The sequence below is a fragment of the Bubalus bubalis genome, chromosome 22 (genome assembly GCF_019923935.1).
Source record: "Bubalus bubalis isolate 160015118507 breed Murrah chromosome 22, NDDB_SH_1, whole genome shotgun sequence".
NCBI lineage: Eukaryota > Metazoa > Chordata > Mammalia > Artiodactyla > Bovidae > Bubalus > Bubalus bubalis.
In genome coordinates, this window is record NC_059178.1 from 59,621,891 (window position 1) to 59,648,930 (window position 27,040).

Consider the following 27,040-nt stretch of genomic DNA (forward strand, 5'->3'; position numbering starts at 1 on the left):
TCCAGGGTGTTCCATCTCCTCACAGGTGAGCTTGGCCTCTGGACCTGGGCACCCACCCCACTCACCCCAGGACAGCTCTGCCTGCTTGCAGCTGTGGGAGGAAGGAGTCTGAGGGGCCTGGTGTGAGGGGTTACTGCCTGGGGTCTGCCCCTTCCGAGTCCAGAACCTTCCCTTCCCTCCTCCATCCGGCTCAGGCCTGGGGGGGCTGTGCCTTGTCCCCCATCAGAGCCCCTCCTGAGATCTCAGGTTTCTGAGCAGGGCTGACGTGTCACTGGCAATGCCAGATGTTTCGAGGGGGTCTGGGCAGGGAGCTGGGCAGGTGGCATGGTACCCCTCCTGTCAGAGCAGCTCCCCACACATCCCCCCATCTCACAGAGGAGAGACGAAGCCTCAGGGAGGCCGGGGGACCTGGGCGTGTGGCTCCAATGTGAATCAGCAAGACAGATGCCTGAGGTCCCCAGGTCCCTCTCATCACCCTCAGGGACCAAGGTGCTGCTGCCCCAGCCAGGGAGCCACCTGACCTTCCAGACGGGTTGGTGCCCTCCAGGCTCCTGAACCTCTCGGGGTCCAGAACGACCCCTCTTGTCCTCAAGCTCCCTGAGGAACCCTGGCCTGGCACCTGGTGCAGCACCTGCTCAGGTGAGCTCTGCAGAAATGCCTGCCTCGAAGGGCTGGGACGTGCAAGAGCAACTCCTGAGAAGCAGCAGGTGGAGGGTCTGGAGACTGGCATCCCCAGACCGACCCAGACTTGTCCCCGGGCCCCTCCCAGCGCCTCCCATGTGGAGAAGGTACGTTACCAGCTTGAAGATTTTGGAAAGCGTGCCCTGGGCGTCGTGCCCCTTGAGTCCCTTGTGAGCCGATTTGTAGTCAGACGCTCTGCCTCCATAGCCGAATCCTGGCTTCTGGCCCTCAGCCCCCTGCAAGAGAGGGTGAGGCTTGCGGTCTGTGCCTATGGCCCGCAGCCCCACCCCGGTCCACATCCATCCGGCCTCAGCGGCCGCTCGGCCACACACTGGGCGCCCAGCGCCTCTGGCGTGGGGTGGGACCTTCCCTGTGGCAGTATCTGCCCTTCTCCTGGCTGAGCTGGTCCCAGGGTGGATCAGCCAGAGTCACACACACTCTCCAGAGTCTTTGTCTGCACACATTGGGGGAAGCGGCGCCTGGACTATGCTGGAGAAGGGTGGGGGAGGCTGCGCCCCTGACAGGAGCCCAGGAGACAACGCCCAGCCCCAGGCTGTTCTGGCCGTTGGCACAGACCCTTCACGCCAGCTCCCCCAGGGCTCAGCAGACTTCACACTTGGGGAATTGGGGGCTTATCTGTTTTTAAAGGGCAAAGACACAATTTCCAACTCTCCAGCTTGGAGAGGCCTCTTGCAGGCCAGAACCAGCTCCCCTGGCTGCGCTGTGGGTGCCCTGAGTGTGGATGGACCAGGATTCTTCCAGGGGCTCTGGGCTGTGAGTTGGTGATCATAGAGGGAGGGGGGAAAGTGGGCTGGGAAGCCGCGTCCCCCAGCTGTGCACCTGGGCACTGTCCCAGGGCCAGCAACCAGAGTGGGTCTCAGCAACCCCACTCCCTGGCTGTGTGACCTTGGGCAACTGTCAGAAGCTCTCTGAGCTTCAGTTTCTTCTTCTGTAACATGGAGATGATGGACAACCTGCTCTGAGACTGGAGCTTGTGGCTCTGAACTCTCAAGCTTGCTGAGGGGGCTCCTCAGGCAGCTCCCACCTCTGCCTCCAGCTTCTCTGGGGGGACCTCTCTCACTTCAGCGAAGATGGAGAAAGCTGGCTTCCCGCAGGTAGCAACGACACACAGTTCCTGAAATGTAAAGGCGTGTGTCTCTGGGGCCAGTTTGCATTCATATAAGCTCTAGTTTCAAAGGGACCTTGCACTGTGAGCACGAGAAGGAAGGGGGACTCTGGGGCTCAGACATGATGAAAGTTAGCACTTTGGGGTGCATGTCCCTCGCACGGATCTCATGCAACGGACAGGCTCTGGGATCTCACTTCACATTTTGCCAACAAGAAGCGGGACTCTTTCTACCTGGGCCTCTCCTGAGAATTCTACAAATGAAGTAAAACTGTCTCTGATCGAGCAATAGAGCCCTTGGCCTTAGCCTGTGATCCTTTTTGGTGTCGGGACAGTGTTGTGGGGCTGGAGGGAGCTCGGGAAGCGTGGAGTCCATCCCTCTGGTTCAGGGGTGCTGGAGGTGGGCTCCAGGAGCTTCAAGGATCTTGCAGGCCAGCTCTCTCATGTTTGGACTGAAGCTGGACCAGGGCCACCTGTCTAGGCCCCCCCCCTCCCCCCACCCCACCCCAGCGCTACTTCTGCGGGTTCCTTCATTTTCAGCCAGAAACAGATGCTGGGAATAGATGCTGGCCACTCAGAACGAGGCAGCCACTTTCACGTGAAAATCTGGTTTCAAGGGGTGTCAAGCGCGTGAGTCTCGGGGACTACACACGAGGGGCGCCTACTGCTGCCCTCGCATCCCACAGTTTCCACGGACACACTCCCTTGGTCATGGTCGCAGGGGCCAAGGACTGTTAAAGAGAGCTGCGCTGAAGGATAGACCAGCAAGGGAGAAAGCCGTGCTGTCCCACGCGAGCCTGTCATGCTCTGACTCTGTTGATTTTCTCCAGAATAAAGTGCTTCTGAGAATAAAATTCAAGGATTGGTTTTCAGATTGATAATCTGCTTAATTTTTCTCCTTTCAAATTTTTGGTCACTTTTATCTTTGGACAACCTAGAATTTGCCAGAAAAACATACAACATAGTTTAGAAAACTAGTGAAATTTTCAGGATCTCCAAATGAAGACAGTCATGCGGATCTCGGAAACCAACAGACCGGCTCACGGAACACAGAGCAGAATTTTGCTTTAGAAAAAAGAGAAAATTAACGGGTTAGTGGGAACAAAAATGGAGACATGGAGAGGCATGCAAAGGCATTCTATTAGCTGCCGGGTTGGAGGGGCCTTAAACGACGGGAAGAAAGAAGGTCTCCTCCCCCCATCACTCCCAGTCGTCAGCAGCTCTGCCCTGGTCCACCACGCCTAGAAAGTTAAGAGGCAGGTCGAGTAGTTACTGAAGTAAGGTTTCTGATCAGAAGTGGGTTTCATTCTTCAGTGTCACCTTTTTCTCCTGCTGGCACAAGAAGTCCGTCATTAATTGGCTGTGGCCGCTGGCCCGCGTCAGTTCTCTACATCATCGGCACTCTTTGCAAATTCATCAGATCAGAAAAAGGCTCACGTGTATCTGTATGAATGTCCCAGCAACCTTTCAGTTCACATCATGTGTTGGAGCGGTTCCCAGAAGCTTCCTCTGCCTTTTCTCTGAGGGCGGATGCCTCCCTCCCTCCTTCCTTCTTTTTTAAAAATGTATTTACTTTTTATTGAAGGATAATTGCCTTACAGTATTGTGTTGGTTTCTGCCAAACATCAACGTGAAGCAGTCCCTCCTCCTTCCTTCTCCCGCCTCCTCCCCGCTCTTCCCCTTTCTCTTTCCTTCCTTCCTTCTTTCTTCCTCCCTCTTCCCTTTCTTCTTTCTTTCTCTCTAAATTCATGCATTCATTTCTATGTTGCCTACTAACTGTGCATCTCTCTAGCATCAGGCTCTGTGCTAGAGAGATCTTGTGTCTCCAAGGACACTGGAGAATGTGTTTCTTTCCAAGACAGACACAGTTCCTGGCCTAGAGGTTAGTGGGTCTCTATTTATTCTGTAAATTTGATCAAGACTGTATCTAATATTTACTGGTAAATACTGCTGTTTGGTTGCTTAGTCGTGTCCAACTCTCTGAGACCCCATGCATGGTAGCCCACCAGGCTCCTCTGTCCATGGGGTTCTCCAGGCAAGAATACTGGAGTGGGTTGCCACGCCCTCCCCCAGGGGATATTCCCGCCCCAGGGATCCAACCTCAGTCTCCTATGGCTCCTGCACTGGCAGGCAGGTTCTTTACTACTGAGCCACCAGGGAAGCCTTTACTAGAAGGTAATTTGGTTAAAATACAGATCAGCATTAGAAGTTGGTGTAGACACCAAATTTTACTAGAAGCTGAACAAGTCAGCCCTTTAAGATTTTCATGGACACTTTGTTCTCAGAAATTCCTAAAAAGGTTTTTCTTGGTATCTAAGCTTTAGTTATTACTAAATCACAACCCAAACCAAAATCTTTTGGATCACTTAGGTTGTTATTATAAACTGAGTAACTGAACTCAGCCTCCTTTTGTCTTGTTAGCAGAATCACCGTTTCTCAACAGAAGGTCAACATCTGGCGGGGTGGGGTTAGCTCTTTGGACAGGTGCGCAGGCCGACTGCAGGGACTGGACTTCCTCCTCCGCTGTTTTGGAAGGAAGTCAGGAACTTTCTCAAAGACGGGGGTCCTGCTTTCCTGGGGAAAGTTCAGCAGAATCTCCTAGGAGCCCCTCTGTGCGTGGGCCCAGGGGCGAGGAAACAGGAGCGCTGGTGGAGCTAGGAGGAAGGGCCTGCTGGGGGGAAGCAGCGAGGCACAAGCCGGGAGGATGGAAGGAACGTGGACGCGCGAGCCTCCAGGACGGAGAGGACGAGGGAGGGGAGGGGAGGGCGGGGCACGCGGCACCTACCCAGCTAAATCTGCTGAGGGACAGTCCTCGCCCCTGCGTGAGGAAGAGAAAGAGAAAGTGACACAGGGATCAGTGCAGGCGCGGCGCTCTTTCATACAGCAGGAGACACAGAACAGCACTGAGTTGAGGCAGGAAATCGGTTTTGTCAGACTCGGCGCATCCCTGCGCGTGGCCACGGCTGCCCGGAGCCGCCCCGGAGGAGGACTTCCGATCCAAAAAGAGAGGGGACGGGAGTGCTATCTGCCTGGGACAAGCGTTTCTCAGCCCGTTCTAGTTCTACGTGGGTTCCATGTGGCAAAACATCTTGGGGGGAAATGAGGGAGCGCTGAGTCCAGCCCGCTGTCTGGCCCGTTTAGGGGTCCCAGGCGGGAGAAGCGACGGAGGCTCAGTGCCTTCAGAGCCCTTACCTTTCCTTGCGATGGAGGAGGTGTGCGAGGTGTCACCTGCAAAGACACAGCAGAGTGGTGAGCTGGGGCGTGGTCCCTCCTTCGCAGCGGCCCTGACCGCCTCCAGAGGGCCTCCTGTGGTCACCTGTCACCCCGTGTTCACCCAGCTCGTGTCCAGTCCCAGCTAGAGGGAGCTGCTTGCTGGGAGGGTCTGGCACCAATGGTATGAGAAGCCACCCACTCGGTCTCTGCCCTGCGACCCTGTTCTGTCCCAGGTGAGGGAGAAACACAGGATTTGAGGATCTGAAAACACCCAGTGGCACCCAGATGGTCCAGAACACTCGGAAAGTGTTTGGGAGGATGTGAAACACGCCCAGGGCTCTGCACTCTGCGAGGCGAGCCCTTGATGGAGAGGGCGAGTGTCACAGAGACCCTCTCTGGGGTCGGCAGTCAAGGGCCCCAAATACTAGGAGCCTCAGAAGGAGAGCCCTCAGGTGTGTGGTCCCTAAAGCCCTCATCATCCTGAAAAAGGAGGTCTATAACTAGAGCCTGTGCTTTTGCTTCTGTTTTTAAGAGTTTATTTTTTTTTAGAGCCAGTTCTAGGTTTCTAGAAAAATTGCACAATAATTGCAGAGCATTGTCATGACCTACCATCCTCTGCACAGCCCACCCCCTGCCTTCTGTGTGGTCCATTTGTTACAACTGGTGAGCCAATCTACCATCCTCCCGAGGGGTATAGCTGTGTCCCATGGGGATATTCTCAGAGCCCCCTGCTTCCCATAGATTAGAGCTGTCACATGGGGATGTGCTCAGACCCCTTGTGGATCAGAGGTTAGAGTCACCTGGGGATATACTCAGATCTCTCCCCCCTGGATTAGAGCTGTGTCACCTGGGGACACACTTAGGCTCTCCTGGGCGGGAGCACGGCCGGGCACCCCTCACCCCTCCGCTCCCCCACCCCGGCCCTGCACCCCTCCACTCCCCACCCCCACGCCGACACTCACGATGTTCTTGAAGAAGTGCACTACGGGGTTTTCGTCTTGGGGCCGGCCGTGCTGCGCCTTCTGGGGCAGGGAGCCATAGTGGGTGGTTCTGGCTGCGTGGTGTCCATCCTGAGAGACAGGGGGAGACGTCTGGAAGGTCAGAGGAGATCTTCACGGGGACCTCCTGCAAGCCACCGGGACAGTGAGCCGCAGCCTCGCGAACGCCTCCTCCATCCCCAGCTCGGGGCGCGGTTCAGAAGGACCCTTCTTGCTCTCAAGGTGCTGTTGTCAGCAAGCCTAGAGTGTGCTTCTCGGGAGTTCGGTGTGTTTACTGGGCTCAGTGTTGCTGCTGGACTTGCGCTCCTGTCTGGATTGTCATTGGCGTCCCTGGCACTAGTTACAGGGGCGTGTTCCCACACGCGTCACCATCAGTGTCTGACTCTTTGCAGATGTCCTCCCACCCCATCCACCAGTTCGGAAGCCCTGCAGTCATCCTGGCCTCTCTCTCTGCTCTATTTCCCGCTTTGGGTCTGTTCACAACCCTTATAGGTTTTTCTTTAAAATAGTCCCTGCATTTGTCTCCGCCCCACATTGACAGCAAAGCCAAGACTGGGGCAGCCCTGCGGGGCCCCACCCTTTCCCGCCCAGATTCATTTGCAAAGAGAGGATGCTCTGCGCTTCCTGTCCACCCCCGCCCCCCCGCGCCCCCCCCCAACAGCCAGCCCCTGCGTCTGCTCACAAACTGGACCCCTTCTCTGCAGCCCGGGGAGCAGGAGGAGCAGCTGAGAGCTTACACCACACAGCACATCCAAGTTTTCTCCACTTTCTGAGAACTTGTCTTGGCTTTGAGCGGTCCAATCCCTCTCTGTTTTTTGAACGAGGTGTCCACAGGCCCTCCAGTCCTCCTTCTGTGACTCTGCGCCCTGCTCGCCCCTCAGGTTCTAAGTCCCTCCTTCTGCGGGTCCTGCAGGGGCCCAGGCTCCCTGCTCCCCCTGCCTCTCCCCACTGTGCCCAGACCCCACCTCCCCGATGTCCCGGCCATGCATTCTGCCGGCTGCAGTTCTCAGTTTCCTTCGGGCAGGCTCAGCAAGTGACCTGTTTCCTGTGCAGCTCAGTCACAGCCTCCCTCGGAGGCTGGAGCCAGGCCTGGGGGTCACATGCTGAGCCTCCCTCCCCCCATGGGGCTGGAAACTTCATGGTATTCAGGTTCCCTGTGCAGGAAACCCAGGGATTTGTGTTATTCCAGGTGGTGCTCGTGGTAAAGAACCTGCCTGCCAGTGCAGAAGATGTAAGGGACTCAGGTTTGATCCCTGGGTCGGGAAGTTCCCCTGGAGAAGGAAATGGCAACCCACTCCAGTATCCTTGCCTGGAGAATCCCATGGACAGAGGAGGAGCCTGACAGGCTACAGTCCATGGGGTCGCAGAGACCTGGACATGACTGAGCAACTCAGCACTCAAGCACATGGGCATGACGGTGTGGGTGAAGGCCGATGCAGTGGACATTGGAGTTGAAGACGTTGGCCACAGGGGCAAGCTGGAGCATTTCAGGAAGTGCTGAAACACCCCACCCTCCTGACTCTAACTCATCCTCTCTGTGGGTACTGCCAAATAATCTGGTTCTCCCTGGGTTGTGTTGTCTGTCACCCAGGGCCAATCAGATTCTGTCACCGCTGGCCAACCCTACACATTCTTCTCCAGTGAAGGAAAATGTGAAACCAAGAAGTAAAAGAGAAAACAGATGAGCTAGGAAACTGTTTAAGTTACTTGTGCATATGTGCTGAGTCACTTCAGTCGTGTCTGACTCTCTGTGACCCCGTGGACTGTAGCCCACCAGGGCCCTCTGTTTATGAGATTCTCTAGGCAAGAATACTGGAGTGGATTGCTGTGCTCTCCTCCAGGGGATCTTCCTTAAGTTACTCACTTCAAGAAAAGTATCTTTTGTGTTTAGACACAAAAATATCTTTGTGTCTAAATATCCAGTGTATCTGGCAAGTGAAGTTATTTGTTAAATAGCACCTTGCTGCTACTGCTAAGTCACTTCAGTCGTGTCCGACTCTGTGCGACCCCATAGACGTCAGCCCACCAGGCTCCCCCGTCCCTGGGATTCTCCAGGCAAGAACACTGGAGTGGGTTGCCATTTCCTTCTCCAATACATGAAAGTGAAAAGTGACAGTGAAGTCACTCAGTCGTGTCCGACTCTTAGCGACCCCATGGACTGCAGCGCACCAGGCTCCTCCATCCATGGGATTTTCCAGGCAAGAGTACTGGAGTGGGGTGCCATTGCCTTCTCCGAAATAGCACCTTAATGGCCCCAAATAATGAAAACAGCTCAGATTTTTGCACAACTAATGCTTATTTTGGGGTAAGAAATGGCAGTCCACTCCAGTATTCTTGCCTGGAGAATTCCATGGACAGAGGAGCCTGGTGGGCTTTAGTCCATGCTGTTGCAGAGAGTTGGACATGACTGAGCTAATGAATGCATGCTTACTTTGGTGTTTATACACCATTTTTCTGCAGGATGTGTTGGAATTTTCGTCCCAGAAATACTGTGTACTTCGATTGGCCCATTCTGTGACTAAACTAAGAAAGTTTCTTAAACTTTATGAAAAAGTTTTAAATAAATGTTCAGTAGTATCATGCAGATCTGATATTATTAAACTTATTTATGCTGTGATGTAGTTAATGAAGTGTTGTGTGGACAATAACAATGTTTCACGCCTGAACCACACACACCAGCTTCTAATGCTGAAAGAAACAGAGGGTCTATTTTGGTGATTTTTATAATGAGTACATAGGAGAAGAAGACCTCCGTGACATGAGGGTAGTCATTAAGTTTACAGACCTGCCGCTGAAAGCAAGATCCATAAAAGAAACAAAATTGATAAATTGGACCCAATCAATATTTACAACTTTTGCAAAGGTCACTTTTAAGAGAATGAAAAGAAGCTACAGACTGAGAAAAGATTTACAATCACATATATGATGTGGGACGTGAAACCACAATATGTAAAGAACTCTAAAAAATCAATGGTAAAAAAAACAAACAACCAAGTTTAAAAATTGGACAAAATGCGTGACTAAACACTTCATTGCAAAGGATGAGCAGAAGGCAAGGAAGCACATGAAGAGATGCCCAGCATCATGAGCCATTAGTGAGATGTAAATCAAAGCCACCCAGAGACACCACTCTCCCCTATTAGCATGGCTGCAGTAAAGAATACTGACAATACTAGGTGTTGGCTAGGATGTGAAGCAGCTGGACCTCACGTGCATTGCTGGTGGGAATGCAAAATGGTATCCTCACTCTGTAACACAGTTTGAGTCTCTTATAAAGTTAACCATGCACTTACCATATGACTCAGCAATCCCACTTCCTGCTTTGAATGATAAAAGAAAAATTACATGTTTTTGGAAGTGATTTTTATAATTAATGTATTCATCTCTGCTCTTTTGATGCAAGTAATTTAAATCTTACAACTTACAGTCACACAAAACTCGGCCATGAATGTTTATAGCAGCTCAGTTCATAATCACTAGCTCCGTAAATCACGCAAATGTCCCTCACTGAGTGAGGTGATAAACAGACTATAGTGTGTCCGTGTGACGCCGTGCTGCGCGGCAGTAGGAAGGAGCAGACTTGGATACACTTGACAACTCAGAGGCATCTCCAAGGCACTGGGCTCGGTGAAAGAAGATGCTCCAAAGAGGCTTCATACTGTGTGGTCTCACACACACATGATAGTCTTCAAAAGACTGCACTACGGGGAGGGGGATGAGAGCAGGGCTTGGCAGAGGTTGGGGTGGGGGAGGGAAGGTGTGGTGTGAACTGGAAGGGAGGTTTGGGGGCAATGCGTCCCTATGGTGGTGGCAGCCATGTGCGTGTGAGAATTCACAGACCTGCACACCATGCACAAGCCAGTCTCACTGTGTGTGGTCCTGCCACTTCATGGGAAATAGATGGGGAAACAATGGAAACAGTGAGAGACTTTCTTTTCCTGGGCTCCAAAATCACTGCAGATGGTGGCTGCAGCCATGAAATTAAAAGACGCTTGCTCCTTGGAAGAAAAGTTATGACCAAGTTAGGTTATTAAAAAGCAGAGACATTACTTTGCTGACAAAGGTCCATCTAGTCAAACCTATGGTTTTTCCAGTAGTCATGAACGGATGTGAGAGTTGGACTATAAAGAAAGCTGAGCACCGAAGAATTGATTGTTTTGAACTGTGGTGTTGGAGAAGACTCTTGAGAGCCCCTTGGACTGCAAGGACATCAAACCAGTCAATCCTAAAGGAAATCTGTCCTGAATATTCATTGGAAGGCCTGATGCTAAAGCTGAAACTCCAATACCTTGGCCACCTGATGCAAAGAACTGACTCACTGGAAAAGACCCTGATGCTGGGAAAGATTGAGGGCAGGAGGAGAAGCGGATGACAGAGGATGAGATGGTTGGATGGCATCACTGACTCAGTGGACAGGGGTTGGGTAGATTCCAGGAGTTGGTGATGGACAGGGAGGCCTGGCGTGCTGCAGTCCATGGGGTTGCGACTGAACTGAACTGAACTGAACCCCTCAGAGTAGCAGCTGAGGAAAGCAAACCAGTTCTCCAGAGGGGTTTCTGTATCTGGGGTTTGTTTGCTGACACCCTGGGGCTGGTCTTGACCCCGTTTACACATCACTAGAACGTTCTGTGGTGAGCACAGGAAGAAGCACTAAGAACTCGGCCTGGTTGCTGGCAATGACACCCTCATGCAGAGGTGGGGAGGGGCCCGCAGTGTCTGAGTCACCCTTACATTTTTTTTTTAATTTTGGTAAAACATACCTAACATGAACCAGAGATCAAATTGCCAACATCTGCTGGATCATCGAAAAAGCAAGAGAGTTCCAGAAAAACATCTATTTCTGCTTTATTGACTAAGCCTTTGACTGTGTGGATCACAATAAACTGTGGAAAATTCTGAAAGAGATGGGAATACCAGACCACTTGACCTGCCTCTTGAGAAATTTGTATGCAGGTCAGGAAGCAACAGTTAGAACTGGACTTGGAACAACAGACTGGTTCCAAATAGGAAAAGGAGTATGTCAAGGCTGTATATTGTCACCCTGCTTATTTAACTTCTATGCAGAGTACATCATGAGAAACACTGGGCTGGAAGAAGCACAAGCTGGAATCAAGATTGCTGGGAGAAATCTCAATCACCTCAGATATGCAGATGACACCACCCTTATGGCAGAAAGTGAAGAACTAAAGAGCCTCTTGATGAAGGTGAAAGAGGAGAGTGAAAAAGTTGGCTTAAAGTTCAACATTCAGAAAACGAAGATCATGGCATCTGGTCCCATCACTTCATGGCAAATAGATGGGGAGAAAGTGGAAACAGTGTCAGACTTTATTTTTTGGGGCTCTAAAATCACTGCAGATGGTGATTGCAGCCATGAAATTAAAAGACGCTTGCTCCTTGGAAGGAAAGTTATGACCAACCTAGACAGCATGTTAAAAAGCAGAGACATTACTTTGCCAACAAAGGTCCATCTAGTCAAGGCTATGGTTTTTCCAGTGGTCATGTATGGATGTGAGAGCTGGACTATAAAGAAAGCTGAGCACCGAAGAATTGATGCTTTTGAACTGTGGTGTTGGAGAAGACTCTTGAGAGTCCCTTGGACTGCAAGGAGATCCAACCAGTCCATTGTAAAGGAGATCAGTCCCGGGTGTTCATTGGAAGGACTGATATGTTGAAGCTGAAACTCCAGTACTTTGGCCACCTGATGTGAAGAGCTGACTCATTTGAAAAGACCCTGATGCTGGGAAAGATTGAGGGCAGGAGAAGAAGGGGATGACAGAGGATTAGATGGTTGGATGGCATCACTGACTCAATGGACATGGGTTTGGGTGGACTCCAGGAGCTGGTGGACAGGGAGGCCTGACATGCTGCGGTTCACGGGGCCGCAAAGAGTTCAACACGACTGAGCAACTGAACTGAACTGACCTAACATGAAACCTACCATTTTGCCATTTTTAATAGCACATTTTGGTGTCATCAAGTACATTTATGATGTGTATCCATCAGAGCATCCAGCTCCAGACCTTTCCCATCTTCCCAAACCAACCCTGCACCCAGCAGATACCGGGTCCCATCACCGGTCCTGGCCTCCTGGAAAGCCCCACCCTACGCCCCGTGTGACTGACTGCGCCAGGGACCCCTGACCAGTGGGATCACGCAGTGCTTGTTCTTTGGGGACTGGCTCCTTTCTGCCATGCACAGCTTGCATCTGAACTTCCTTCCTGCTCAAATGCCATCCCTGGGGCCCATGTAAACCGCGTTCTGTTCACTCATCGCCCCCCTGACGGACACGCGGTTGTCCCCACCCTGGCCGGGCTCGGGCCCTGCAGTGCCGGCGGCTCTGAGGGTGCAGCCCAGCCTGCTTCCCCCGCGTCCTGAAGTGCAGCCCTGACTCTGCGTGAGCTGGACGGCCGAGACCCTGCGGCTGCACTGAAGGCCAGACGGTGCTGGGGAAAGGGGCTCACATCCAGCCTGGGGGCGCCGGGCGGGGAGGTTCTGGCCAGGCCACCGGCGGTCTGTGCCATCGGCGGTCAGTGCGCGGTCAGAGCAGTGCCAGCCCTCGTCACCCAGGCAGGGCAGGAGCCCCTGGTGGTCCTGGAGGCGTGCTTTAAAGGCAGAGTGGTTTGGCTTGTTACATTTCACAATTTGCGGGGAGCAGATACTGCTTTTCTCATGCCTCGCTGTAAACAAGGGGGTCTGTTCTGTCCTGCAGGGCGATGGGAGGCCGGGGAGGAAGGGAGGGGAAGCCAGGGAGGAGGGTAGACGGCGGGGCCGTCTGGTGTCCAGGGGGCCCCCGCAGCCTCACAGCCCCTCAGGGATGCAGGGGTGCAGCCTGGCTGCTGACGCCCCCCACAGCCTCAGGCGGTCCCCTGACCCCATCTCTGCCCCCACCCTGGGGACCCCAGCCTCTGCCTCCGAGCTTGTGACGCACACGTTTCCCCCTCAGGAGAGCCCTGGACTTGGCTCCTGACTCAGATGGGTTAGTCACTCTCTGAGGGGTGAACGCTCCTCCTCTCTGCTCAGAAAGCACAGAAAAGCCAGAGCCGCTCACACTTTGAATTATTTGCCAGGACTGGCATCTCTTTGTCTGCATCTATCCTGCTTCCTGATGCGAAGAGCTGACTCCTTGGGAAAGACCCCGATGCTGGGAAAGATCGAAGGCTGGAGGAGAAGGGGACGACAGAGGGTGAGATGGTTGGATGGCATCACTGACTCAATGGACATGGGTTTGAGTAAACTCTGGAAGTCGATGATAGACAGGGAGGCCTGGCCTGCTGCAGTCCATGGGCTTGAAAAGAGTTGGACATGACTGACCAACTGAACTGAACTGAACTGATCCTGATCCAAGTAGCTCGCCCACTTTGCAGGCGATGGAAAGGCAAAGGAGGAACTTGAAGGGTGGTCCTGCTGTAAAATAAGAGCCGGGCCAGGGCGGAGGAGGTGGGGAGGGGCAAGCGGCCCTGAGAGATCAGAAAAGGAAAAAGGCTGGAGGTGGGGACCCCCCCCCTCCACACCATACTGCTCTACACATGAGGTTAGGATGTCAACACATTCTCTCCAAAGTACACAGAGCTGAATATTTGGGAAGCAAAGTTAGAAAATTAGTCCAGTTCTTTAAAAACGAAAGCTTCAGTTGTTCAGAAAAATAGCACTTATTACACAGGGATTTCAAATAAAGTAGAGAAGTTTGTAGAAGAAATCTTGCCACTTGGGGCTGTGCTTTGTTCGCACGCTGATGAACCACGGGCAGACCTGGCCCTCTGTACACAGGAAAATGTGAGTTGTGCAGGGCCTTGGCACGTGATCACAGCACGCGCAGGGTTACATGCCACTGACGTGTCACTCTTTCTTGACGTAACAATTAAAACAACAAAAAACTTCTTGGTGGCAAATAAAATAACGTTATGCTAAAAATCTAAATACTATGGAAGGAAAGCCATGGGGTAAAGGACAACCGGTCATTAATGTTTAACATAAATTGCTTTTTCCATGAGCCTGTTTGAAAAATTATGATTAATTCCCCCCCCACTTGTGGTAACGTGTGCTTCACCAGCAGGGGGAGCTCGTGCACTTGGCGTGCCAGTCCCATCTCCAGACACCATGAAGGATTTTTAACTATTTTCCAATTTGCTCAAACTTGCAAGTAATAACAGGAGATTAGTTTTCGCCGGACACAGTGAAGATCAATGGTCATCCTATTGGGTAAAGATTCATTCCCTCGACTCTGACGGCTATTTTATGAAAATAGGGTCGAGGTATTTGTCTGCGTCATCATTTGCATTTGGATTTGATTAGAGACGAAGGGATGGAATTGTTTCCTCAGAAGAAAATGCTGCAGCTTGAAAAAATGAACACCCACTGTGTCTGGGGTTTATGCTCAGGGGAAAATGAGTCCTAGAGCTTGATTTAGTTCTTGTCTGCAAGAAGAATTTAAAATCTTTCCTGAAAAATTGATTCTTTCAAATTGTGGTGCTGAAGAAGACTCTTGAGAGTCCCTTGGACATCAAGGAGACCAAACCAGTCAATTCTAAAAGAAATCAACCCTGAATACTCATTGGAAGGACTGATGCTAAAGCTGAAGCTCCAATATTTTGACCACCTGATGCAAAGAGCTGACTCACTGGAAAAGACCCTGATGCTGGGAAAGATTGAGGGCAGGAGGAGAAGGGGACGACAGAGGATGAGATGGTTGGATGGCATCATCAACTCAGTGTATATGAGTTTGAACAAATTCCAGGAGATGGTGAAGGACAGGGAAGCCTGGCGTGCTGCAGTCCATGGGGTCACAAAGAATTGGACACGACTAAGTGACTAAACAGCAAGAACAACAACCTGGATCCACCATTAGAATGCCCGTGGCGGAAACTTGAGTGAATCCTGGGTCTGGGACACGTCTCCCCTCTGCGTCCACCCTGCTTGAGCTCTGCACCCTAGACGCAGTCATACCAGTCAATCCTGAGGACAGTTGGACCCTAGAGCCTGGCCCTCTCCCCTCTCTCTGCCCAGGCTTCAGTTTGCTGGCCTTTTCTCTGGATGGATGACACTGGGCGGGTGCCGAGGAGGGGCCTGGAGAGTAGTGATAAACACCAGGCAGACAGGCATCCGAGGGCCCCCCGGATGCAGACTGACGACTTTGAGATGTCACACAGGAGAGGCGAGCCTCTAGAGGACCCGCGCTCTGCCTGGTACTTTGGAGCGCAAGGCTCTGCCCTGCGGTGTGTTACGGGGAGCACGTTTCTGGCCCTCACAGAGCGCCGGCTACCCTCAGGTCACAGGCGGTCGTGAGAGGCACTTTGGCTCCTGCTCTTGCACACTCTGTGTCACTGTGCGCTGGTGGTGGGGAACTTGGTCCTTCATTCACAACGTGCGTTGGGTGACGAGCGTCGCTGACACCTGCTCCATCTTTTCTGCACTGTGGGGAGGGACGTGAGGTCTTTGTGGAGCTGCTGTTTGGAAACGGCTGCCCTTTTTAAAACTTGAAATCGAGCATTTTCATGGAGGTCACGAGTGGAGGTGCCCTCATGCCAGGGTGCCTTACCCACCATCTGCGGGTCTGTTGTGATGGGTACCTCTGAGGTGCCCCGGGTCTGGCCCGTCAGCAAGCACCTAACCCTGTGATGCAGACCTTGAGGTGACCGAGGCCTGCGTCCAGCAGCCCGCCTCACTCAGGGACAGGTTGAAGCGCCGTGTCAGAAGGATGCAGCCCAACGTGACCTCTCTGTGGATCAGCCTCGGCCTCGTCCAGATGGTCGTCCAGAGGCTAAAAGCAGGACCCTTTTCTTTCTGGCACTTTCTTAGTCAAGTCGATCCTGTGAGTTCTAGCTATGCATGCAGCCCTCTGTGTCCCCAGGCTGATATAAAAGAGGAGTGAGGAAAGCGGTTCCTCCGTGTTTTACGGGGTGCACGCGTGGTTGTTTTCACTTCATTTTACAAATGTGGACATGGCTACTCGAAGGGGTTGTGTGAAGGGGTGAAAAGCATCCAACGAAGCAGCCGTGCAACACACACACACCTTGGTGTTTCAGTTTACAGGTTGAACGTGGTAGAATTCCGCTTGTACCCACAGAGCGGCGGTAAGAATACACACCTTCATAGGTGGTTCCACCAGTGGTCTAGAGAGTGAAGGAATTTGCCTTTTGCTTTTTTCAAGCTGCAATTTGCATTTTTATTTTTCCAAAATAAAAGCCTTTGGCTTTGTGGCACCCTAGGAAGCCCAAATCCAGCGGGTCATCTCTTTCACCTGCTCGGAACCGCATGCTCCAACAGTGTGGGTGTCTTCCTGAACTGCCGACGATAAGGCAGAACAACAGAGTGAGACTTGGGATCAGTAAGAGAGTTGCTTCTTGGGAAAGTGTTAAGAAAACCAAAAGTGCTTCTTCCACATTGTTGTCTTTATGGGAACCAGGAAATGTAGTCATGATGGAACGGCTTTTCTTTTCCTGCCCTTTTCCTCTTGCCTTACACTTCTTCGGACGGTTTACAGAACTCCCCCAGAAATCTTGTTTTGGTGACTACAGGGAGTTGAGGACTTAAGGAAGTCCTCCTCAAGGACTTTACGAAAAAGCAGTGTTGTGAACATCTTGTGCTGAAAGACTCTAATCCACGGCCGTCCTGTCTCTTGGCCCGTCTTTGGAAGGCAGGGTCGTGGCAGTTATGTGCTCCTGTGGCATCTGGCTCTGAGCTAGCTGCTAGGAAAATATCATCTCCTAGAGCATGTGAACTGAAGATCACAGGCCTGCAGAAGAGATAACACATCTGCTGGAAACTCTCGGAGCTGCAATGCGCCCCCTTTCAGAGCTGGCCCCACTGACCACGGCGTGTTTTTGCTCCAACACCCTGACCCTGCGATGCTCTGGCCGTTCCCAGAAACCACTGGACAATGAGGCCTATCTTGTTTATGTAAGTTTTTCAGAGGAAGCGATTGCTCCACTTCTGGTCAACCAGCCCCACGGTTCGCCTCAGGGGAGAGCGTTAGATGCTTTCTGGCAAGGTCGCTGCATTGTGCAATCTGGGGAGAGAATTCTTGTTAGTCTGAATGATCCTTGCAGTCCTCCCTTGCGTTTTCACCCTTGGCAAGTTTAAGAATATGTTTGCTCCTGAATCATCGACTCAACGGAGTTTAATTAAAGCAGTGGACTCTCTCTTTCTTTAGAGAAAGCCATGCTGGGTCAGCAGTGGGCTTTTCTCAGTTACAGGAGGAGCACAGGCAGAGCTTTCGTTTAGGTGGAGATTTTAGGTGGCCCATGACATGTTTTTTCCTGGCCATTAGAGAGTGGGAAGGCCGGCGGGTGGTCTGTGTTTGTGGGGAGCTGTCTTATATTCTGCCCAGAGGGACTGTCGCTTGGGCCGAGACAGGAGGGCCTGGCTTCCAAGCTGGAGAGTTTCTACTCTCTGCAAGTTGTGAAGCTGAAGGCAGTGAGGGGGGCAGTGGAGGAGGGCACATCAGTCTGTTTCCCTCTGGGATGTTTCGCCTGAAACGAGGGAATCAAAGCCCCCGGACTCTTCTGGACCAATTCTTTGCCTCCATCGATGGCCATGCAAGGACTGGATTAGAGGCCTCCGGGCAAGGAGGGAACCAGATCTCCAGGCTGTGGGTGTGAGGTCACCCTGGAGGGCAGTCGGTGTCACACGTCACAGCCTATGTGCCCGCTGGTTCTGTGAACACGCAGTGGCTGCCTGGCTTCTGGTGGGGGCTTAGCCTCAGGTGGAGGCCTTCAAGGCTGGCCTCAGCTCTCACCCTGGGGAGTGGAGCGGCAGGGGGAGGAGGAGGCCGTGTAGGGTCCCGGCCGGAGCTGGGAGCTGCCGTCAGGTCCACGAGGACGTTGCCTATGGTTGTGATTTCTACCCGCAGCTCCACCGTCTCATACCGCCTGATATGCAGCTGCCCGGGGCCTTCCTGCCCAGGAGCCTCCAGGAGGGTCCCTCTGCCATGCCCGGGCCACCCTCACTGTCCCGGGAGCCAGACCTCATTCCCGTCTAGGGCAGCGCTGGGGAGCTCACGGCCAGATGCCCGGGCTCACGGTCCCCAGAGGAGGGGCTCAGCGCTGCTTCTCAAACAGGGAAGCGGGCTGGTGCTGAGAGCGATGCTTCTGAACGTGGGCGTGCAAGCTTCCTTGTCTCCGGTCTGCAGGAGGCAGGGCTGGAAGTTGGCATTAACTGCTCCGACTTTTTTCTTTGCTCCCATTTTGAAAGACCTCAGTGTGTCTATAGTATGCACATGACTTCCCAGCGTAAACATCCAGCTAACGCCTTGGTAGCTGCGCAAACCAAATAGTTTCCCAGGGCACCTTTCCTTGGCTTAGAACTCAGTTGTCTCCTTACGCGGAATGGCAGCGGGCGGTGTGAGGGATGCAGAGTCTGGAAGGCTTATTTTTGGGAGGAAAAGCCAAGTTGCAATGGGCTTTCCTGCCACTGAAGGCCATGGGCCCCTGGGCAGCTGTGGTGTGAGGTAGCCCCTCTGGGTGGGGAGGGCAGAATGGACCCTAGGCATGACCCCAGCCCGACCCCTTGAGAGGGCCAGCCCCCGGAGACCCAGACGGCCTGCCCCACATCAGCGTGGCCCCCAGGGAGCCTGATCTGCTCTGGGTCCCCACAGCCAGACCGTCAGTGCCTGTCAAGACCACCCAACTCTGGTCCGAGCCATTTCCTTGGAATGAGGAAGAAATCGATTCAGAAAACCTGGAGACGGAGTACGAGGGAAGTGTCTGGAAGGCTTTCCGTGTGAGCACAATGCCTGGGGCTGGGGACTGACAGACGGAGGTCTGTCCCCCGAGCAGAGCAAGGTCGTATACACCTCAGGCATGCGGAGTAGCTCCCGAACATCTGCCTCCGGGCTGGAGGGGGCTGTGCTGTTCACGTGGTTGCAAAAGGGCCCTGAGACGGAAGGAAATGGCCATGAGTCCGTCCCCACAGAGACGTTCGCAGTCCCCGACTCTGACTCTCCGGTTGAGACGCTGAGGCCCGAGGGCAGGAGCGCAGGGGCTGCAGCCAGAGCTAGGCTGTGGGGCCCCGGGGGCGGGGTGGGGGTGTCTGCTGCACCCGTGATGCCCGGTTTACTGGCACAGGGTGGTGCTCCCGTTTCCCTCCATCAGCCCGGGGTCCCGGGGCGTCGGCAGGACAGACGGTTGCTTCTGATGCCGCTGCCCGTGGCTGGGGAGGGAGGCTCAGCGCAGACACCGCAGGTGGAGGGAGAGAGCAGACCCTCAGCATGTGCTTCCACGCACGCACACTCCGCGCTTCTTCAGGTGCCAGGAGCCCAACGCGGCGAGCCCCGGCCCCTGGGACGGTTGGTGCGGGTTCAGAGCCGGGAGGGTGGCTCTGGACACACCTCTGGGTGCTCCTCCACCCCTCAGGCGGGTGGCCCCACAGTGGCCTCTGCAGGCTTGTGAGGACCGGGTCCCCAGGGGCTGCGAGGGGCAGGCAGGGGCTTAAGGAAGCCGGCAAGAGCAGCTGCTGGGCGTGGGAGCGGGGCGTCCCTGGCTCTGCCTGCGTCTCCAGGCCCAGAGGTGTAGGTGCCGGTGGGACGGGGCCTGTCCAGGCATGGCTCCCTGCTGCCCGCTCCGGGCGCCTTTCCACCTCCTTAGTCCACACGGCCTCTGGATGATGCGGCTTTCGGAGGCCCGGCTGTGTGGGGCTGGGAGACCCAATGGGGAGCCGGGAGGAGGAGGCCCTGTATCCCCCACGGAGTCGTCTTCCCCACTGTATGTGCATCTGCTCCTTGTTCCTCCCTTGGAGCCTCTGCTTTTCCGATTCATCTTGGGTCCTCCAACATCATCTCCTGCGTGGACGTGGGCTCCCTGCCACCTTCAGGTCAGCGCTTGAGTCAGGCTGGGGTGGAACTAAGTAGTGATGCGTCTCCTGGAATCGAAGGGCTCCTCATGGGAGCCCCATTCTGGAAGGGCCTCCAAGGCGCTGAGCCTGCTTGTTTCTTGACAAACAGCCAGTGGGGCTTTCTCACCCTTCCTGCGGAGTTTGTGCAGAGAGACAGACAGAAGGTGGAATGTTCCGGAAGGTCTGGGTGTAGACTGTCAGCCTGACATCGCTCCCCAGCTGAGTTTCTGAGCCTTGGGGGGAGGATGGGGGAGGTTTCGGTGCTGAGCCGTTGGGCCTGGTACCACGGTTCCCAGCGTGGCTCCAGTGGGCAGCTCTGTCTCCTCCAAGCTTCTTTCACGGCCCTTTCTTGTATCTGAAAACCATTTAGTGCCACCAGGCGCTTCAGCCCTTTCCCATGGCTGGTGCCTTTTCCTCTCCAATAAACATACCTCTTTTTTTTTTTTTAGTCCAGAAAGTAGTTGCTATATTGTTTTTTAAGGGAATAAAGAAAAGTCAATAAACCTTTGGGTTTTTTAAAATTTGATTTAATCTCTTTCCTGAAATAATGAAGAATTTGACGTGCCGGGGGGAGACATAGTGAAGAGATCGCAAAGACAGAGGCCTGTCACTGGAGGCCCTGGCGCCCGGCCCCAGGGCTGTGTCTGCAGAGTCCGCGGATGGCACCCCTGCAGGTGTGAGAGCATGCATGTCCGTCCCGCTTGTACACGTGGGCAGAGCTCATCTAGCATGAAGATGTGGAGGGCGGGCCTGCTGCCTTTGTTCCAGCAAAAGAGAAAAACCAAACACTCTGTTGAAGGTTTCTATTTATCCCCCGAACACCGAAGCGCTGGCTTCTCGCCCCCCACGTTCTGTGCCGAGTCTGGGATTTCTGGCAAAGTCTCTGCCTGTCGGCGGAGTGTGTCTGCTTTCTGATGGTGATGTGACCCGTGGAGGCAAGGGCGAGGCTCCAGATGGCTTCAGGGCTTAGGGCGCAAGGGGGTCCTTGTCTGACCCCCACATCCCTGCCACAGGGTGACTGTGTACCTCAGCCCCCACACCCTTGCCCCAGGAAGGCATTTAGGGCCAGCCCCGGCTTCCTCCTGGCTGAGTCTGAACCAGCTGAGGCCCAAGGGCTGCAGAGAACATGTGCTTCCAGGGGGTCGGGCCCACACAGCCTTCCTGGGGATGGGGTGTTGCTTTGAGGAGCCACCGAGGGGGCTGTCTGTGCAGTGAGCATGGCGACCACGCCTGAAACACGGTTCCCCTCTCTCTGGGGGCGGCACCCCTCCGACCCCCTGCGGCCTGGAGTGGAGGCTCCATTCAGCCCCGGGGGCTTGACGACAGTGCCCCCCATAGCCTGCAGCCCAGTGTCTGCCCAGGGGCCCGGCGCCTCTGAGCCTCCTGTCCCCTGGCCTTCCGGCCGCCCCGCCCACCTTCCTGGACCGGCTCTCCGGAGCCGTCTGTCAGGCACGCCTGCTCCTTCTCTGGGGCTTGCCAGGTCTGAGGTCTGTGGCCCCACCATCACACAGGGTGACAACCTGTCTTCCTGGCTCTGGCGTTTCAGCAGATGTGGGCGCCCCTCCCACCCGCCTCCTTCCCGCTCCTGCCCCTCCTCCGTGCGTCTGTGGAGGGAGATGCACAGTGAGGGTCCCTGAGCCCCCACCCGGGGCCCTCCCACACCCTGTTCCATCACCAGGTGTCCTCCTCCTGCGTCGTCCCAGCGTGGAGAGCCCGTCGCCGGGACACGGTGCCCGCTGGGACTCATGGGCCGGAGAGTGGAGTCTCAGCCGGACGGCACCCCGCACCTCCCCAGGGTCACCCCAAGGTCTCTGTGCCCCCCATCCTGCGCTCTGAGAGTCAGCTGAGACTCTGGAGGACTGACCACAGGCTCCTCCTCCTCCCAAGGATGCTCACTGGGCTCGCACCTGGAAGGGCTCATCCACCTGGCATTTGGCGGGCACGCAGAGTCTGTTAGGCGCTGGTTCTTAAAGGCCACCTCAGGGTGGGCCAGGCCTGCCGCGGGCATCTCCCTGCCCTCACCCCGCCCGCGGCCCTGCAGGGCCCCCCAACCCAGAATCGAGGCCCTGCTTCCCTTGCGAGGCCCCTCCTCTCAGTCTCTGCGTTTTCCTTTGCCGCGCCTCCCCAGGAGCCGCCCTGCGGGGGAGACAAGCTGCCTCTCCGAGGCTCCTGGGGCGGGAGCGAGACAGGCCCGACGCCGTGTGGCCGCGGCCGCAAGGAGGAGCCGTCTTACCTGGTACATGTTGCACAGCCCGGGCGGGCTGCGGGCATGGGGGCCCAGGGGGCTCTTGCTCTGCTTGAGCCACGGGACCTGCCAGAGGGACAGAGTGGCGCCTGAGTCCGCGCAGGCACCCGGGCTGGGCCCCACGTCCTCCGGCGGACCCCGGGCGGGGAGGAGGGCTGGCAGGGTGAGGATGGGAGGATGTGGCCTGGCAAGAGGGTGGGCCGTGGACCAGCCGGGGGCTGGGTGTCAGGGGACACACGGAGCGAGAAGACAGAAGGGGGAAGCCTCTGAGAGGACCACAGAGAGATGGGACGAGAGGGAGGCTCAGGGGAGCGTCCTGCCCTAGCGCCTGCTCCGGGGCCATAGCTAGCTTTGTGGCCACCTTCTCTTAAACACGCCACCGGCACCAGACATGTGGGTCCAAGACAGCTCCACGTGAAGAGCTGAAAGGGCCTTTCCAAGTCCGTAGTGGAGTGGATTTGACACGCCGAGGCATTTTATTTTATTATTCTTTTCCTTTCAGAGTTGAGTGTGTTAGCTTCTGCACGGGACAGACACGTCTTTCCCACTCTGTGGGGGTCACCGTGACATCTGTTATGCTGGACCCTCTCGGTTTGCCCTGGAGTAAACGGAGGTCATTGTAGGGCAACAGAGTGTCCCTCCGGCAGACCACTTGCATATTCTTCTCTGCTGTTGCTGACATTTAGGAGTCTAATATTAATAGGGACTTAATAGTCCTTCGTGAGTTATGAATGAATGTAAACTTTATTATAAATCTTCCTCAATAGTATTTGCTCTGAGTGCATTTTTCCTGTTCTATTACCTATGAGACAGTTGCCAAATCGAGCAACTTTGAGGGATGTGGTAGAAAATATTATTACAGGACTAAGGACAGGGGCCTGCAGGAAGGGCCTCTGATGGCGATGGCAAAATGGTGAGAGAGAGAAACAGACAGCGGACGCCTTACAGAGGTCAAGAGATGAAGGCAGTGTAGTAGATGTCAAGAGATGTCTTAAACTGACGACAGATGAAATGGATTTTTAAAAATGACGTGAATAGCTGGTTATGCACGGAAATAAGCAGTAGTTGTGACATGGGGAAGCATTATGGTGTTCTAGAAATATTATTGCAAAGTGAACAGAATTCCCGAAGGCAAGTCTGTGGTGAGCCTGTGCTTGGCTGGGTAGCTCATGTTCAGTTTTCTGCACATGTGAGAGGCATGCTCTGTGCTAGCAAGAAGCACTGGGCGTTGGGTACTTAAACGAGTAAGACACGGAGTATTTATTTAGCAGCACGTCTCGGTGGACACGCTTGAGGATTCTCTGCCTCTAAGAGGCATGGCTGCTCCCACCGAGGGTGAAAACCCTCAAAAACGGCCTGTGGGCCAGTGCACGCTGGCACTTGGTCCACAGACAAAGAAAACTTTCTGGTCCTCTATTTCAGACCGCGTCCCTTCTCCATGACGATGTTGTCTCTGCAGCACTTTCAGGCAGCTCTGGGGGCTGGTGGTAAGCGCCCACCACTGCCATCCCTGGCCTCCTGAGTGTTGGTCACAGAGCCTGGGACGCTGGCCTGAGGCTCTGAGACGGGGTGGCCCCCTGGGCGACCCCCCAGTGACCGGCCCCTCCCACAGCAGCAGGAGGGACGATGTAGTTGAGGCGGGTTCTCTGCCTCCTGTCCAGATACACTCAGGTCAAGGGGAGGTTATCTCTGGCAGAAGAAGTGGGGGAGCTAGCCCGGGTGGAAGGAGAGAAGGCAGGAAGGCGTCACGTGTCACCCCTCCCCGTCTTTTACTGCTTCCAATGAAGCAGGATGATTTCTGGGCACGTAAGAGTGTCATGATGTCTGTGACGGAAAAACTCGAGGATAACCTATTAACCAGAGTGTGACAAGAGGCTTCTCCAGTTCTGGGATGCTGACACCGCACCTTAGTGATTCGCACGAGAGACTGAGGGTGTGTTTTTTTCCCTCATGATGAGATAGTCTCTCAGATATCAAGCGGAGCTCTCTGTCAACCAGTAAGAATCGGCCATTCCTTTTACCAAAAGGAAAGTCAATGATGATGGAAATCAACACAAGAAAGTGGAAGTGAGTTTTACAGGAGATGAATTAAGAAGAGGGTCTGGTGGCAGGGTATGGGTACAGATGAATGGAAGATAAATCAAAATTAAGTCCGTATCTTTATGCTTATTTCTGGGGCTTTCCTGTGGCTCATTCAGTAAAGAATCTGCCTGCAATGCAGGAGACTCAGGTTTGATCCCTGGGTCAGGAAGATCCCCTGGAGGAGGAAATGGCAACCCACTCCAGTATTCGTGCCTGGAGAACTCCACAGACAGAGAAGCCTGGCGGGCTACAGTCCACGGGGTCGTAAAACGAGTCAGATGTGACTGAAGCGCCCTAGCACAGCACATGTGTTTATTTCCGGCTCACCAAGGCTCCCAGCTTGCACTCCACCTCGCACAGTCACTGTCTGCCTCACACTCCGACTTCAGTTTCTCCAGTGTTGATCTGACTGCCTGGTCTGCACCCTCCGGGGAGTCCAGCTGGGGGCAGTCTTTCTGTGCTCAATCACTCAATAAATGCTGTTGTGGGTTCCGTGTCCCAGACACACAGGAGGGTAGAGACACTCCCCCGACGTGTGCAGGACGGCATTTTCAAGAAATACTAACAACATCAGGCAGAGTGAGAACTGTCCTCACAGAAGGATGGGAGAACAGAAAGCTCTGTGTGTAAAGCTGATGCTTGAAAGCGGAGCACAGAGGGGGTGCGCAGGCGCCAGACTCACCTGTTGTTCAGCTGCTGTCAGGAAGCCAGTTACACATGTGTTTAGTAAGGGAGGGACGTCAAAAAAGACAACTTAAAAAACTCACATGCAATGAATTAGTGTGTTAAAATGTTTAATAAATGCATTAAAAAGGGAGAGATATATAAAAAGTAAAAGGTCATCACAAAATCAAATCGGAATACAGACAGCAGAAGGCAATCAGCATTAAATACATCAACACAATTTACAAACGTTTCGCTCGGAGGACCAGCACACCGCTGCCCACACAGGGGCGTCACATTCTGACCGACTTTTCGCCCAGAGCGCTGAGGGTGTGGAGGCCGCAGGAGGACTAGGCGAAGTACTGGGAGCCAATCAGTAACTGATCCATAATTGATCAGAAGAATGACATTAATACCTCAGAAGGGATTCCTGTAGTAAATCTCAGCAAGTGTTTTTTGGGTGTGGAAACCAGTACACCCAGCATAAAGAGATTTTTCTCTACAAAGGTCTCTGGCCAAATCTCTTGGCAAACCCATGTGCCGGGTGGCTGGGTGAGTGACACTGAGATTCATGGGCTGTGTGTTGTGAGCAGAGTCACTCCCAGCAGAGGTGAGTGAGTGCAGCTCAGCTGGCCCCAAGCCCGGGGCCAGACTCACACGAAGGGGGCACCTTACCCAGACCCTTCCTGCCGTGTCCTTCACGTCACCCTCCAATGTCACCCTCCCCGGGGGTTACAGAACACATCTCCAGCATTAGGGTACCCTGTTAACAATGAGGAGTTAGCAGTTACTGTACAACTAGAATGTGAGTGAAGTTAAAATGCAGCTGGGAAAAGGCAGGGAACAGAACACTATGACTAATTTCCAAGACTGCTTGTCCCCAGGGCGCTAATCGGCAGCAAAGGTTCTCACCCCCCACAGTCAAGACCAGGGGCGGGGAGGGGAGGCTGGACACGGACGGCCATGGGCGCTGAGACCAGCGGTCCACAGATGTGGCTCTGACCGCAAAGTCAGCAGCGGGAAACAGGCATAACGGCCAGGACCTAAGCCTGCAGGAGGGCGGGCTCGCGTGGAGGAAGGTGACACAGGCCTTCTCCTCGAGTCCCTCTACGGGGCTGCCCAGGTCACTGTGGCCACCTTGGTTACTGTCCAAGCTAAGGGGTCAAGCTTCTGGGGTGAAGCCTGAGGACACAGTGCTGGCCCTCACAGGGCCCCACTGTCCAGGGAAACCTGCTCCTTAAACGCAACAACTCCGTCTTTCTTTCCTCCCAAAACAAAGGCGAGTGGTCTCCATGAATGCACTTTTCATTTAAGGCTCTCAAAAGAATATGCCTCCTCAAGGAATTTGTGTGTGCTTTCCCTGAATGCCAACTCCCGGCCGCACAAAGGGTGGGTGTGTTGGTGCACTCCCAGGACTGGGGGCGCTGCTCACCCCGGGGCCCCCAACGTGTCCTTGGAGGAGGGGGGCAGGTGACAAGCAGCCCCTTTTCCAGGAGCCAAGGGCCCCATTCAGCTTCACATGCTTCAGTCCAAAAGGCCTTTCTAGCATCTAATAAGATGAGGGCTCTCCTGGTTTATCAACAGAGCAAAGCAAAAATAAAATCAAAACCAAGAAACAAACCCACACCAATAAAAAACCGCAGGCTTCTAGGCATTGCAAGTGTGTCACTGGGTATAGAGTGTATTATGCTCATACCTCCAGTGCTTAAAAGTGAACAAAACATCCACAGGAAAACAGGTGAGCTGAAAAGTATTTCCAGGAAGCCCCACTGCATATTTTCAGCAAAGACAGGAATGTACCCTGGCCAGTGTTGGTAATAAGCAATCACAGATATGATTTCACATTCAAATTCTAATGGATTTCATTGGCATCAAAGGGCAAAGCTGTTCATTTAAAAATCTTTTTTATTCAAGACCCAGGCGTTTACAGAATTGATACTTTTAAAAGTACTAAATCAACTATTTCAACATTGTTTTTATTTTTTAAGTCCTGTGAAAATGTTTTAATCTAGATCCTTGATAATCTAGCAAGGCTAGTTTGCGACATGGATGTCTACTTCTGAGGCACCTTTTCTTCGAAAATGTTGAGGAATATGAGACTTTATGCAATCAATGTTGAACTTTTACACAAAGGAAGAAAAACATGTATGTATAATACAGTCATTTTGAGATAAGGTCACAACAATTGACATAAATGCTTTCACA

General features: G+C 53.7%; 1 protein-coding gene across 4 annotated transcripts in view; it reads right to left on the reverse strand.

Moving 5' to 3' along the window:
* The window catches only part of LOC102398056 (myelin basic protein), a 105,825-nt gene that overhangs the window by 5,076 nt on the left and 73,709 nt on the right, over nucleotides 1-27,040 (reverse strand). The window contains exons 5-9 of one of the 4 annotated variants that reach the window (XM_006059339.4): nucleotides 22,079-22,156; nucleotides 5,983-6,090; nucleotides 5,000-5,035; nucleotides 4,593-4,625; nucleotides 798-917 (exon numbers count right to left, since the gene is read on the reverse strand). In XM_006059339.4, coding sequence (XP_006059401.2) covers nucleotides 798-917; nucleotides 4,593-4,625; nucleotides 5,000-5,035; nucleotides 5,983-6,090; nucleotides 22,079-22,156 — 375 coding nt within the window. The remainder of the gene's footprint in view (nucleotides 1-797; nucleotides 918-4,592; nucleotides 4,626-4,999; nucleotides 5,036-5,982; nucleotides 6,091-22,078; nucleotides 22,157-27,040) is intronic. The other 3 variants (XM_025273403.3, XM_025273402.3, XM_044934739.2) reach the window with 3 other exon arrangements.